The 14,023-nt window shown below is 40.0% G+C and overlaps 2 protein-coding genes across 5 annotated transcripts in view; one reads left to right on the plus strand and one right to left on the minus strand.

Annotated features, from left to right (window-relative positions):
* Nucleotides 1-7,466, plus strand: part of MTMR1 (myotubularin related protein 1) — a 41,986-nt gene extending 34,520 nt beyond the window's left edge. For all 4 annotated transcript variants that reach the window (XM_062613262.1, XM_062613264.1, XM_062613263.1 and 1 more), the window contains one exon: nt 6,217-7,466. In XM_062613262.1, the coding sequence (XP_062469246.1) occupies nt 6,217-6,381 (165 nt within the window). In that variant the 3' untranslated portion in view covers nt 6,382-7,466. The remainder of the gene's footprint in view (nt 1-6,216) is intronic.
* Nucleotides 7,467-11,735: 4,269 nt separating this feature from the next.
* Nucleotides 11,736-14,023, minus strand: part of CD99L2 (CD99 molecule like 2) — a 29,834-nt gene continuing 27,546 nt past the window's right edge. Inside the window, exon 11 of the mRNA XM_062613271.1 lies at nt 11,736-13,931. Within this exon, the coding sequence (XP_062469255.1) occupies nt 13,867-13,931 (65 nt within the window). The 3' untranslated portion in view covers nt 11,736-13,866. The remainder of the gene's footprint in view (nt 13,932-14,023) is intronic.

Raw genomic sequence — 14,023 nt, forward strand, 5'->3', positions numbered from 1 at the left:
GGGAGTTACTCTGAAGGCCCAGATTGCTGCTTGGGTCAGGCTGGGTATCAGTCAGTGGGTGGTGGGCAATTGTATTGTGCATCACTTGTGATGCGTTTATTGTTTTCTTTTCCTTTCCCCTTTTAGTTTTATATTCTCTTCCCTTGTTATTTCCCTTATCATTATTATTATTGGTGGTAGCAGTAGTAGTTTTGTGTCATACCTTAGTTACTGGACTGTTCTTATCTCAACCCATTGGATTTACATTCTTTTGATTCTCTTCCCCATCCCTCTGGAAGCAAGGGGAGGGGAAGAAAGGGAGGGAGTGAGCAAGAGGCTGTGTGGTTCTGAGTTACCAGCTGGGCTTAAACCACAACAAGGCGTAATGGAATGAAAATAGGGATTTGAATGGGAAGGGACTACAGAACTTGTTGAGAGCTTAAACCAAACAGAAAGATGCTGGAATTTCGAACTACTGGGATAAGTCTGTAAAGCTTATGTTTAGTGCTAAAGCTATTGCTCAGGACAGGTAAAAGGACTAAGGACATGGGGTTTGGGTTAAATGGCTGGAAAAAAATGGTTATGAGTTAGGGAGGGGAGCAACATGCAATCTCAGTCATAATCTGCATAGTTCCCAAGTCACTATTACAGTAGCAATAAAAAGAAAAAAAAACCAACACTGAAAAGTCTTCTTGAAGTGTTGCAGGTAAATGCTTCTCCAGCTTTTACAGGGTCAGCTTTTTTGTTAATTCCTGGATTCCAAAGTCAGATTTCCCAAGGTTCTGGGGCTTTCCCCCCACTGCTTAGTGCTGCCGCAAACTCTTTATCCTTGTCCCTCCCTGGATTGTATTGCTAGCTATATTAGATGTAGATGCCAATTTTATTTTGGACTGATCAAGTTCTAATCTATTTTTATGTGATTAGAGAAATCTGATTTTATTTCTTATACGTAATCAAATGACAGATTTCTTTTTTATGAGGTTAACCCACCAAAATCTGTTAAAATGTAGTACATTCACCATTCTGTTCCTACTTTATTTTCTTACTACAATGTTTTGTAGTAAAGCAGAAATTAAATTTATTGTTTCTTCAGTAAATTGAGGTGATAGTTTAAATAAATTGTGAAAAACATCCTGAAGACCTAATGGCTAATTTTCCAGCCCAACAAAACCAGCAGATGCACTGCCAGCTTGGGTTTCATCTGCATAAGCTCATCTTGTGCAGCAGAAGTAGGGCTTTGCTTTCCCCTCGAGTATGGACAGAAGTGATGGGGACCTGGTGGTAGTGGCTGGGAGTTGCCTAGCAGCATTACTGTGGCAACACACTGGGACGCTAGTGTGACACAGGGAAGGATGCACACTCTTCTGAAAACCTGGTATTGATTACAGTGAAGTAGAGGAGAAAAAATAACATGAATGCGACTGAGTGGTGGGTTCAGAGTCCTCGTTTGAGCTTCCACTCCTAATTTGAGAAGGCAGGATGAGAGAGTAGAAAACAGTACACCTGCTGTCAGGCTCCCAACAAACTCATCTCAGTCAAATCAATTACATGATTTCTCAACGAGACTGTAATAAAAGCTTGCCATGGAGACACTACTTGTGCTGTGCAAGCCTACACTTCTAGGGTTAAGGTGGTAACAAGATCTTTTAATAAACATTCTTCTCCAAACTCTTGTTCCTTACAGAATCTGTCACTCTCCCACTTCCTTTCAATCTAAACAGTAGCAAAATAATGGAGAACCTTGTTCACAGCAAGCCATTACAGGTGTTATTGTGAAGGCTGCTGGACCCATTTCCTCATGAAGAAAGCTTTGAGAGAGGAATCACACGCTGAAATATAATGGTGTGAGGTGACAAAAATGGAGATAGTTATCTGTAAGAACATGCACAGCATGGTACGAGGAAACACTGGCAGCAACAGGTCTGCCTGAGGAAAAAGTCTCTAGGAAACATAAAAATAAGCTAAACTTCTTTCTTACAATTATTTTAATGGGTTTTGTTACAGAATTAAAGATGCTTCAGTCTCTTAATTCTTCCTCCTCCTTCCAAGATGGAAGGAGGCTTTCAGAAAGATGCAGAATTCCAGTTCTGTTTGGTTCTCTTAACAGTCTTGTTAAAATAAAAATGAATGAAAAATATGCATGATTTGAGATTGAGGCTCAGTTTTGGGCATTTTCTGCCTTTTTCCCCCTAGCACCGCTGTTGGTCTTTTTGTTCTTCTACATTTGAATTTGCAGCTTTGTTCAAAAAGGGGAGGTTACAGTAGCAGGATTGAAGACATCTGGGGAAAAGCAGAGGCTGCTTTTCAGGTCTTTTTATGAGAACTGTAATATTTTTTTTATATCTTTTAGCTGTCTGTACCACCTTTTTTTCTCACTCCATGAGTATGTGGTTTTAACATGGGCGTTTATCACTAATCAGGTAGTATCAGCTGCCTGAAAATACTCTGAAAGTGCTAAACTCTAGGCTCAATTTAACATGTTATTGAACAAAATTAAAGTCTGTATTGGAAGCTTAATGTGTGAAAACTGGTTTTGGATTCTTACTGTGTTGTGTCGATGTGTATCTCTCTGTATGATGTTTTGTTAAACAGCAAGCAGCAAGAATCTTTTCCTGGGAAAGACTTGACATTAGAAAACCATTCATGCTTACACTACCATATGACATGGCATGATGATGTTTATGTAGAACTGTCTTACAGTTCTTATCTAATGTGCATTCGTTAAAAGGTGGGCAACATTTTAAAGGTGACCTTTTTTTTCTTTGCCCATTATAAGACCTTACTCTGCCTTGCTTACAGCTTTTCTGGACTCTACCGCTTAATATTGACTCATCTAGTATGTATGATTGACTGAACTGTTTTGTAAAACTTCATCCAAAAAGGCTCAGTTGCTCATGAGAATGTGGCTAAAAAAATGTTTTCCCATATGAAAATATTGGTCCTGTAAACTTCTTTTGTTGGGGTAAGGGCTGTTTTTCTGTAAGTATTCCATCTCTAGGGCAAACATAAGATTTTATGAAGAGAGATTGTGTTTCAGAAATGTGCCTGCTCATATCCTGGAAGAAATTCATCCAATTTGGAGGTCTGAGGCTGCAACAATCTCAGTGAATTCTCAAGGACTGAGAATAAATGAGAATTAAAGGATTAAGAGGTGGATTTGATACAGAGTCTATGAGAGAGTCGTGACTAACTGGGAATAGGAATTAGGAGTGGATAGAGCTCCCAGTTTTAGAGGTCTTCGCTTTCTGTTCAACTCATGGAATACAATCTGGGAAAAGCAGGCTGGGGCAGATAAAGAATTGTTTCATGGTTGAGGTAGCAGGATGCTCTTCTGGAAGTGAAGTTTCTCCCTGCCTTTGCCAAAGGATTCCTCTGTTGTAAGGGGCATCACCTGGAGCAGTGTGGTCACTGTGGGTGTGCTCCCTATTTACTGGGTGTCCTGCTTGATACCCACAAGACTGAATTGCAGAATTCCTAAGTCCTCTGTTAAACCAATTTAAGATCCAAGGTATGCTTGCTCCAGATCCTTGTTTGTAAAAGTGGAGTGTTAGTATTCCCATCCCTCATTAGGGTGCTGCAGAAATAAATTTGTTTCTTGACATGAGATGAAAGTTTAGAAAAGGAAACTTAAGCATTTTATGTTCAGAAGAATAAATAAAGGATGGGGTCAGACACTGCAAAGAAAGCTAAATATTGAGTAACTGCTCATGAATTGAGTAGCATCAAACTGTGCACTGAATAAATGAGCAATGCAAGAGGGAAGCTAGTATTTTAATGTTTACTTAACCAACAATTTTATATAGATGTACAGGATGGCTGACTTGAGTTTGGAGAAGCAATCTTCATTCTGATGCATCCTAATCTATTGAGAGCATAATTTTGCAGTCTTAAAGTTGTAGGGTTTTTGTGAGTTGAGTATACACAGACTTTTAAAATGTCATTGTTATTTAGCTGATTAGTTTAAAGACAGTCCTGTTCTTTGAGATGGACGTGTGGGGGGAATAGCGCTTGTGGTGGAGTTTGAGGATGTGTCTTGTTGAATTAGATTCTGGAGGAATGCAGAAGGATTGAGATGTGCAGCCACACTTTTCCTCCTTGGAGCACCTTATTCAGCATGCCAAGTTCTGCAATGGCTTTTTTGTAGTGTATCCCAAAAGGATTTGTAGTAGGTTCCCCAAAAGCCATTTGTATGGAACTGCTTTTTATGAGTGTTTGAACATTGTGCAGAGGAACACCCCAAGGTTGTCTAAGAGGAATTGGCCTGTTATACTGAATCATGATTGAGCTGTGCAGAAATCAGATGTACAAATCTTCCATGACCCAGGGATTGCGTGACTAATGATACCAATGTAAATCACTCTGTTACAGACCCAAGTGTTTCAGGAAGACGTCTTCATAAAGAAAAGCTCTGAAGTGGGAGTGTATGAGGAAGGGATCTTTTATTTAAGGAAAAAAAAAAAATGTAGGGGGGTGCTAATTCCAGAAAGCCTTGATCGTCATTGAAACCTGAATTTTCCATAGTGTGCATTACAGTATCTTGGACAAACTTCATCACCAGACTCAGTTTTGCCATATTTTAGGAGTGTACATTTTCTGTAGACCTCCTCAGAAAAATAAGATTGGCTCTCTGGAGGTTGTGCTTTGTGTCTGGTTAGTGAAGGAGGCTGTTGCCTGTAGTCTTGTTAAAGAGTTTCTGTGGTGGATGCAGGAGAAGATCGCAAGAAGAGAAAGAATTCCTTGCATAGTGAAGGCAGGACTCCAGGATCATTGGGAACTTGGTGGTGTGCACTGATTGTTCTGCTGAAGACTCAAAAAGTTACACTTTTAGAACTGCTGTAGGTGACATGCTGGATGAATTGATGACAGCCAGGGTGCAAGAGCAGCACTTTGTGAATACACTGAAGTTTTTACACAAACAAAAAAGTATGTGGCCAGAAAAATGTTGACCTAAACCAGACTGTTTGTTACTTTTTATTCTTTTAAGTTAGAACTAAAGTTAGAAATGAAATTGTATTTTCATGTTTCAGAAACACAAATGTTAGGTTTTGAAAAATACCAAAATCAGATGCATGGATTTTTGATGCAGTTTGTTTAAAAAGCCAGAATTCACAAAAAGGTAAATTGTGACTCAGTTATGTGTTAATAGCAAGAAGAGAAACCCCTTCTGGCTTTTGATATCTTTTTTTGACATAGCACCATGTGAAAATTGCATGCTCAGGTGTGCCTCCCAGCCCTGTAATCACTTTTAAGCAGTAGGAAGTAATTGTGGGTGAATGCAGTTCCCTGGAGTCTGGCATTCCGGAAGCCCAGAGTATAAGTTCCAATGTCTAGCAATCCATACATGTCCCATTGCTCCATTTCCCCATGACTGTCTCATCAGTCTAATTAAATTCTTTTCCCATGATGCCCTTTCCAAAAGCTATAAAAAATTGGAGCTTATACAGGATAAAATAAATTAAAAGCAATTTACATTCAAACTTTTTTGGCCTTTCTGTGGCATTTGGAAGAATGGGGGGAGTCTCTCTCTACTTGCCTGAGATAACAGATCAAGCTGCAAAAACCAGTGTGGCTTGCATCTTCCTTTGGCCATGGTATAGTTGAATGTTCCAGATAAAAAAATGTCTAGAACTCAGATGCAGAGTGGTGTACCTCTCGTGTTTTTTGGGGTACTGCCAGAAGCAGAGGCAGAATGTGTACAACCCCCTTCTAGAAAAGGTTTGTTGGAGTTTGACTCTGGGAGGTCCATCAGAAGCACAACTCACTTGGCTGCTGCACTTTTCTCACTGACAAGCTGGAAGGGGTCAGACTCTTGGAAAGATGCCTGGTTAGAAGAGTAACAAGATGCTCCATATGGAGCCAGCTTTGTTAACTCTGGTACGTAATAAGTTCTGTCCCAACAGGCAGGGGAAATAGTTCACGGGAAAGACACATGAATTTCAGCTGGAAAGTGGTATTGATAAAAGATAGGGGTGCATTTATTGGAATATGTTTTGTATCCTATCAAAACCATTGCAAACAGTCTTTTGTATAGGTTTCTTGCCAATTATTTGCTAGAAAGGGGCAGTTTGCCGAAATGTTTCATTTCAAATGAGTGAAGAAACACTCCCTAAATACTGGTGTATTGAAATTCACAGGTGTTGGATTCCTTATATTACTGAAGGAAACAGTGGAAGGATTGCTTGAGAAGATAACTTACTATAACAGTCAAAATAAGCCTGTTGTTTCTTTACCCTACAGGTCCCAATCCATCAAAATCTGAAAGAGCTCCTTGCCATCCGGACAGAGCTTCAAAAGAAGGTTGAAGATTTGCAGCGGGAAGCTGCCACACGATCCATTTCTTCCTCCTCTGACAGAGGTTCATCTCCTTCCCATTCAGCCACGCCAGTGCACACCTCTGTGTAACAAAAGCCATGTAAAAACATTTGTCAGGTAACACAGAGAGGAGGGTGAAATGCTTTTCCCATCACAAAAGGACTGTGAGTGACTTGTAATTGCTATGATCTACATGCCTTACTCTGTGTCTGGTATTACCGTGATGAGGCCAAAAAGAGCTTCAATAGATGTGATGTATTTTCTTGTTGGCAGTTCCCGCATGTGTTTTGACGGTCTAGCTGAATCATCAATTGTGAAATTAAACTTTGTTTTGAGCAACTAACAATTTAACCATCTTAAAAAGGAATCCATCTGCCAAGCAGACAAGAAATGCCTCTCACACTGCCTCGGGTACCATGCCTGGTTGAGGGAATCAGATGAAATGCCACATGATACTTACACAGAATGTTTTTCTGAATGGGAGCTCCTTATTTCACTCAGTAAAAAAAATTGTTTTTTCCTAGAGCAATTTATTTTTTTTAGGTAATTAATGCACTTGGAAATTGATTTTAAAATAAATGTTTTCCAGTGTAGTCAGTTTCACATTTTGACTAAATATGCCATTAAAAGTGGATGAAGTTAGGCTGGATTTATCAAGTGCACCACACTGACACGTATGATGTAATATATTCAGTAAAGCATGTATTTTAGGTTTTTTAATGCCTTTTGTACAAGTTGAAATAAAGTCTCTTGACTGTTTAGCTTATTGTTCAGTTTCAGCCTCCTGAGCAAGGGGTAAACTTATTCATATCAAGGTCTTGTACAAAGTAAAAATTCATTTTCTAGCAGATGGTGATATCTGGGGTTGGAATGACACCCAGCTGTGTAAATTGTATAGTCTGTATAGCTCCACATTTTGTTAAGTGTGTTTTGGTGTTTTGTTTTACAGTGTACACACAAAATGCAAGGCTGTGTGCATTTATACACGTGTGTGTGATTGTTTTAACATATGCAAACTCCGTGGTTTTAAGCTGTAAGTTCAGGAAATGGATCCTACCTGTCCAAACTCTTTTGAAGCCCTTAACTTGTAAAGACTTTGTTTGACAAAGTTTTTAAACAATACGATCTTAATTGGTTTTCTTGAAATAAAGCCTCTTGGCTTTTTGTTTTTTAAATTGCTGCTAGCAGTTTTTTCTGTAAAGTGAATAATTTGTGGTTTTGTATAAAGTGCACGTTCTCAACTTTCTGTTATCTCCCCCCCCAAAAAAAATACTCCTATCAGCAAGATTTTAAAAACTTATTCAGTCGCCTTCTTGGAAGGTCCAGAGATGGTGCAGGCTGAAAGTTTTCCCTGGACTGTTTTCCTTGCTGTCTTTCATAAAAATCTGGCACTTAGGTACTTACGCAATTAGACTCTGCAGCTCTGCTTTTGGGCTCCAGCTTGTATTGCTCCAACTTCTGCTGCTGGGAATTAAGCACTGTTCACAAGAGCCAATTGCTTCTATGTGCCGATTGTGGTTTTACTGTCTCTGAGTATTTGTTTATTACTGTACATTTGTTCTTAATATGCCATGGTGCTTCTCTGTTTCTCCACATTCTCTGCATTCTGAGCAAGGTGAGCCACTGAGCACTTTTGCAGCTTCAACCAGAAAGGCTCATGTGCTGCATCCAGTCTTACAAATTTCCTGTGCTGTGCAGGGTATTTCAACATGTCCTTTTTATTATAGTGAATATAATAGGTACTCACCTACAAGAGCAAAGTTTAGGTAGGCTTGCAATGTTGCATCTCTTAATCAACCTCAGGCTTTTTATAAATAGATGAAAGATGTTTTCCTGTAAAAATGGCTCTGCTGAACAGTGTGCCAGCAGCGAATTTTACATTGCCAAAATATGTTGAGCTGGTATCGAATTAAACTCTTCTATATTTTGGATTTCCTTGACATTTTAACTGTATATTAAAGCAAAGCGCATTATCTCTACAATGCAGTGCTAAAGAAAATCTTTTGAAGTTTTTCTTTTTACTGGTGCTAATAATCACAACATTTCCTCTGTAATTATTGTAGAAGTGATGACTGGATTAGCTTGAGCAGTCTGGAATTCTTGAAGCTTAAATTCCTAGATCTAAAACCCTGGAATTCGGTTTTGCATTGAACACCACCAGTCATTTCAACTGACTGGCTGTTTATGCACAGGTTTCAACACAGCTCAGCACACTGCCTCTGACCTGCACTGGGGAAAGGGTCCTGCTGTTCTGTGTGTAAGCACAGTGGATGTTTTGTACATACTTAGCATGCACATTCCCACAGGTGTTGTATAGCTCGTACATGTTCAGTTAAAGCATAGTTTTATATTGAAGAGGTGACTGTCTTTGTAGTCAGTCAGCTTCCCGATAATCAGACTTTTTCCTGTTGATTTAACAACTAATCCCATCATTATTTTTTAATAAGACAGTATTGAACTAGTTGAGGAAAGAGCAGAACCCTGTTCTCCGGCTGCTGTACCTTAGGCAGAACTATTCACTTCCGATTCAAAGCCTGGATCTTCTTTTGCTTTGCTCTTTGGTTTTGACTGTGCTGAGCATAAAGGGAATGTGTAAAGAAGCAGGCAGTTAAATTTGACCTGTAGGATTTTCTTATTGTGGATGACATGTGAGACTGGGAACAACCTGAATCTGGTGTCCCAGAATAGGATGAAGCCTTGGTAATCAACTGAAACATTTTTTGCGTGTAAAGTTAGTTAAGTGAATGGTCAGCATCAGACACTTTGCCATTTTAGTCTTTTTTCAGAGCTGAATTACACTTTTTCAGTCACTGTAGATTATTTTTATTGTTGCTTCATTAAAATGGAAGGCAGCTGTTAAAGCTGGTAAACACTCCTGTCTGCTTGGTTTTTGTTCCCTTGCACAGGCAGCTTTCCCCTCAAGGAGTTTTAAACAAGAAATGTTTGATTTTTCTTATTTTCTGAGGAAAAACTATAGTAATTCATAGGCTTTATATAGCAACACAGAGAACGCTGGTTCTTCAAAAAGTGGGAAATAGGAAATCAACAGGAGGTGTTCATGTCATTTTGGCCCGCAGCAGAGGACAAAGTAAAATGGGCAATTTGGAGCATTCCCCAGGTGAAGCAGTTCTGTTAAAAAGGAATGTCCATTTGCTGAGAGGTCTCATATGCTGAACTAAGTGGGTGTTATATTAGAGATCTTTTGACTGCCAGATGGTGTGCAGTTGGGAAGAAAGAATTTTATTCCTACAAGAAGTATGAGTCAGAACTAGCTAGTCTGAAATATAAACCACCTTTCTGGGCTGCAAGACTAAGCACTGCATCATTCTGCAATGGTTAAAAGCTTTGTTTGCACTGCATGGGATGTGAAAACCCAAAGGAAACTGCAGGAAAAGGACCAAAATACAGCCATGCTGGGCATGGCCAGGGACATAGGGACCTATAGTCAAATTGCTGGATGACCTGAGGACAGTGTGTGTATATGTGTTTGTGCAAATCCCTAACTTTACCATTAAATCAAAGTTTTCATAATGGTAATTATTTTCTCACAAAGCCCAGTTTGGTTTGGTTTTTAGATAAACTAGATAAAGTTTTTAGTGTAGGTGATGTCTCATAGAATCACAGACTGGTTTGGGTTGGAAGGGACCTTAAAGACCATCCAGTTCCATGAGCAGGGATACCTTCCACTAGACCATGTTGCTCCAAGCCCCATCCAGCCTGGCACAATATGATAAGGGTATAGGCCACCATTTGCAGTTTACTTCCAACATAAAAAAAAAACCAAACAAACCACAAAATAATCAAGTCTAAAATGTCTTACTTGTCCACTTGTTTTATTTGGTGTTTTCCAATGGTAGTCAAATTCTGATTTTTACCCCCCTGATCCTTACATGCACATATTAGCAAAATGAATCTTGATTTCCTACAAGGTAACGATCAACCTTCATTTGGCATAGATCGCTTCTGCATCAGCAAACAATACGCCTTGCTTTTAACTAAGGACTCAAAAGAAAAGATGCTCTGGTTTCACAATACCATGTTGCTGAACTTCCTTTGTTCCTGAACCTCCTTTGTTGCAGAAGCAGGTTTTTTAAGCCTCAGCCTGTCGACTTATCTTACTTTCTCAGAATTTGAAATGGTATCATGGACTAATTCTGTTTTTGTTACAGCAACTGAGTAATTAAGAATGACAATATGGCACTTGCAAGAGTTCATTAGTGGGGTTGCATGAAAAGGACTTGAGTTGATAGTGCCAAAACAATCTGATACTCATTCAAAGTCAGCATTCTCAACTGAAGTATCTAAACCCAAGAAACTAATACAGTATTGCAAAATCTCCAATGAAGAAACTGCTACAGTACTGCCAAAGGAAAATGCAAGTAAGTGACAGAATAACCAGGAAAAGAGCTAGTTAAATTATTTCATTCTCCATTTTCTCTCTAATTGAGAAAACTTTTCTGAATCATTTTATTGCTACTTAAAAATAGCTTTAGTTAAGCTGAAGTGAGGTGGTAAGAAAAGAGCTCACAGCACAGGTAGTACATAAACTCTCAAGATAGCTGGATATGTAGTGTTCGGACTCATGAAAAGAAAACAACAAAAAAAAACCAAAATCCAACCAACCACTTTTCCAGTGTTTTATGGCCTTTTTTTTAACAAAGGATGAGAAAGTTCCTATCACATATACAGAACCTAAGGGCAGGATTTGCAAAAATTCCATATCCAGATTTAGAAAGGATACCAGTTAAGTGGAAGTAGTTAGAGAGGTCAATGCTTGGTCACTTATTTCCCAACTTGGATCACTACTAGGGAAATACACAGGAATCCTCTCAGTTGTTATAATGCTTAAAATGCAGATGATGTGTTTTAAAACACCCTGTATCTCAGTGACTGACAGTTCGCATGGAGACAGACTGCAATAAAAACCAGCGTGAGCCTTCGCTAACACTTGGCATGTTAAGACTTTGACTTTCCTCTAGTTCTGAAGACCAAGTTTAATTTCTTTATTGCGGTATTTGTCAATATTTTCCTATTTTAAATCCCAAAGAAAGAGACCTGCAAGTCTGCTACTGTGACTTTGTGCTCTCTCACTGTGCATTCATGGTTTTCCACATACCTAGGTGTATGTATTCATAGAAAAGGCCTTGGGGAAGGCGCAGCTTCATAGTTTGAAAATCTGTTGGGGTTGTTTTTTTCAGTGAAACAGCTTTTTATTAGGTTATTTTTTTTTCTTCTCTAAACTGCAGTATTTGTGGACACATGCTGCTCCAATGTCCTAGTGTTCTAGAGCTTCCAAAAGGATGGGTGGGTGCTATATTCTGTAAGGCATGTTGGCCACTCCATTGCACTGTCCACTAGACAAACAGGGAGGGCACAGTGATAGAAATTCAATAAACCCGATGATCTGCATCTACAGGACAACACATTGGTCATCTGCAAAAGGAGAAAGGAAGTTATAGTCACTTGATCTAACCTAGGAAAACTGTTTTGAGTGATCCTCAGTGCCAAGTTGTGACACTTCATCTACAGTAACTTTCTAAAAACCTTTTTCATGCTACAGCTGTCAAATGTGCTTGGGTAAGAAATAAAAACAGGCGATGGTGCTTGGGAATGGCGATGCACAAACAGCTGTGTGGCTTCATCAGCATCAGCTCCTGCACGTGATGATCCCAGTCCTGCAGACCATGCTTCCTCCATGGAGATCCTCTGGGAGTAAGCAAACACGGAGCGCATCTCATCTCCATTTCCTCTGCTTCCACTCCCTGAGCAGGCCATCATGAAATTGTTTTGTTTTCTAATCCAAACACACTCATAAAACGAAGCAGCCATAGTTCACAGCAGCGCTGTTGCAGCCCAAGTGTTCTGAATACATGAGACACCACAACACTAGAATTGTCTCCCTTATAAAACACTGCAGTTGTTCTGCTAGAGCTAGTGTAAGGCTTTACAAATGCAAGTGTTAAAAAGAGCAGAAAGAATTGTGCAGCTATTGCAAAATACTTAACCATGTTACTAGGCAATTTCCCTCCAAGTGGGGCTGTTAGGCAGCAGCGCTCCTAGGCTGATCCACCTCCCGCCAAGGCCTTCTGTAAGTCGTGTCTACCTGAAAGCTGTGAATTTCCACATCAAACCAGAAGGCCTTTTGTTTAATACACATTCACAAAGTATGGGACTGGCAGAACAGTACAAAATGCACACATTTCAGGTTTATATATAAATAGTAAGTACCTCTTATGCTACGTACAGTGAATTTGTCTTCACTTGAAGCATGCTTTTTAAACAATCATTGCTTTGGATAAATGTGTCAAGAAGTGGCAGTATCCACATTTTAGAAGGGCAAGGGAAGGATCAGAAACAAACACAAATTCCTGCAAGATAGCAAAGGTCTTGGTATTGGTTCCACGTTGTGTGAGCACTCAGACGGGGTTGGGGTGCTCTTGGTAGCCCAGTGTTCTGCTGAGCACTGCTTGCAACCCAATGCTCCCCAGAGAGCTGCAGGAGCTCCATGCAGGACGGTGATGGAGGGAGCACCCATCCTCTCAGGAGATTCTGCCTTTTCTAAAGGGTAGCTGGTGACACAACGCTTTAGATCCTTTTTCTGCTTTGGGTGCCACGGAGTGCTCTCAACAGTTGTTGATAAAAGAAGAAGGTGGGGGGCTGCATCTTGCTAAGCTTGATTTCTGTGGTAGCAAGCACACAGGTCTTAACAGATACCTATTCTGTTTATTTATTTTCTGTGGGGTTAAAGCTGTCATTTGTTCTAGTGAGGTCTGAACCTGTTCTTGAAAGCATCCAAATGCACACATTTTCCATTTTGGAGACAATGTAGACATGTCGCACAGACAAACTATATTGCTTGGCACCTTCAGCTCCATTCTGATCTCTAACACAGTCAAATATTCCAATGGTATTTGCTGTAAGTGAGCACTGCATTCACTGCTGTATTTATGACTTGGTGTGAAAATCAGTTCCTTTTATTTGGTTAGAAGCCCAGTGGTGGGTGGTGGAACAGCATCCTCCACTCCTGGCTTGGAAGCAGGCAGTCACCTGCCTCAGCCTGAGGCCCCACCTGAGGACCTACCCATAGGCACTTCATTTTTAGGTGTAGCTATACTAAGGACCACAGTCTACCCTCAGGAAATGTGCAGCTGGAAGTGACATGCCCACAGCTGATAGCAGAATTTGGCTGGAGGTGCTTTACAAAGACTTTGACTCATTTCCTTTGGACTGCTATTCACAGGCACTTTGCTGGCCTCCCACCTGTAAGCTCCTCTGCTCCTTGGAAAAGACCTTGTCCCTTAAGTTAAAATTGGCCACTGCTGAAGCACCTTCTGTTGGTTTGCATTCACCTGGACATCAAACCTACCATTTACTTTGATGTAAACATGTACTTCTTTACAAAAAAATAAACGCACACAACCACTCTAACCCTAAAGCCTAGAGCAATAAGAAGCCAGTTCAAGCCTAAGTACACATAAAATAGCTTTGGAGTCAAATTAAATAAAATGCTAAATTACAAACATGTAAGATCTCCACTTGCTGCCGACTGATTCTTTTCTAGCCCTGGGTCATGCTTCACATCTTCGCACTGTCTTGTTTCGGTGGTTCTGCTGACTGCGTTTCCAGGGCTGAATATTTGACTGGGGAAAAAGAAAAAGTCATGAATACAATAGCACATGATGAGACCTGAACACAAGCAATTGGTGCCCGGTACTGGTTGGTTGTATGTGAC

This window comes from Pezoporus occidentalis, unplaced genomic scaffold (assembly GCF_034315485.1).
Source record: "Pezoporus occidentalis ecotype Australia unplaced genomic scaffold, CSIRO_AGI_Poc_V1 ctg165, whole genome shotgun sequence".
Lineage (NCBI taxonomy): Eukaryota > Metazoa > Chordata > Aves > Psittaciformes > Psittacidae > Pezoporus > Pezoporus occidentalis.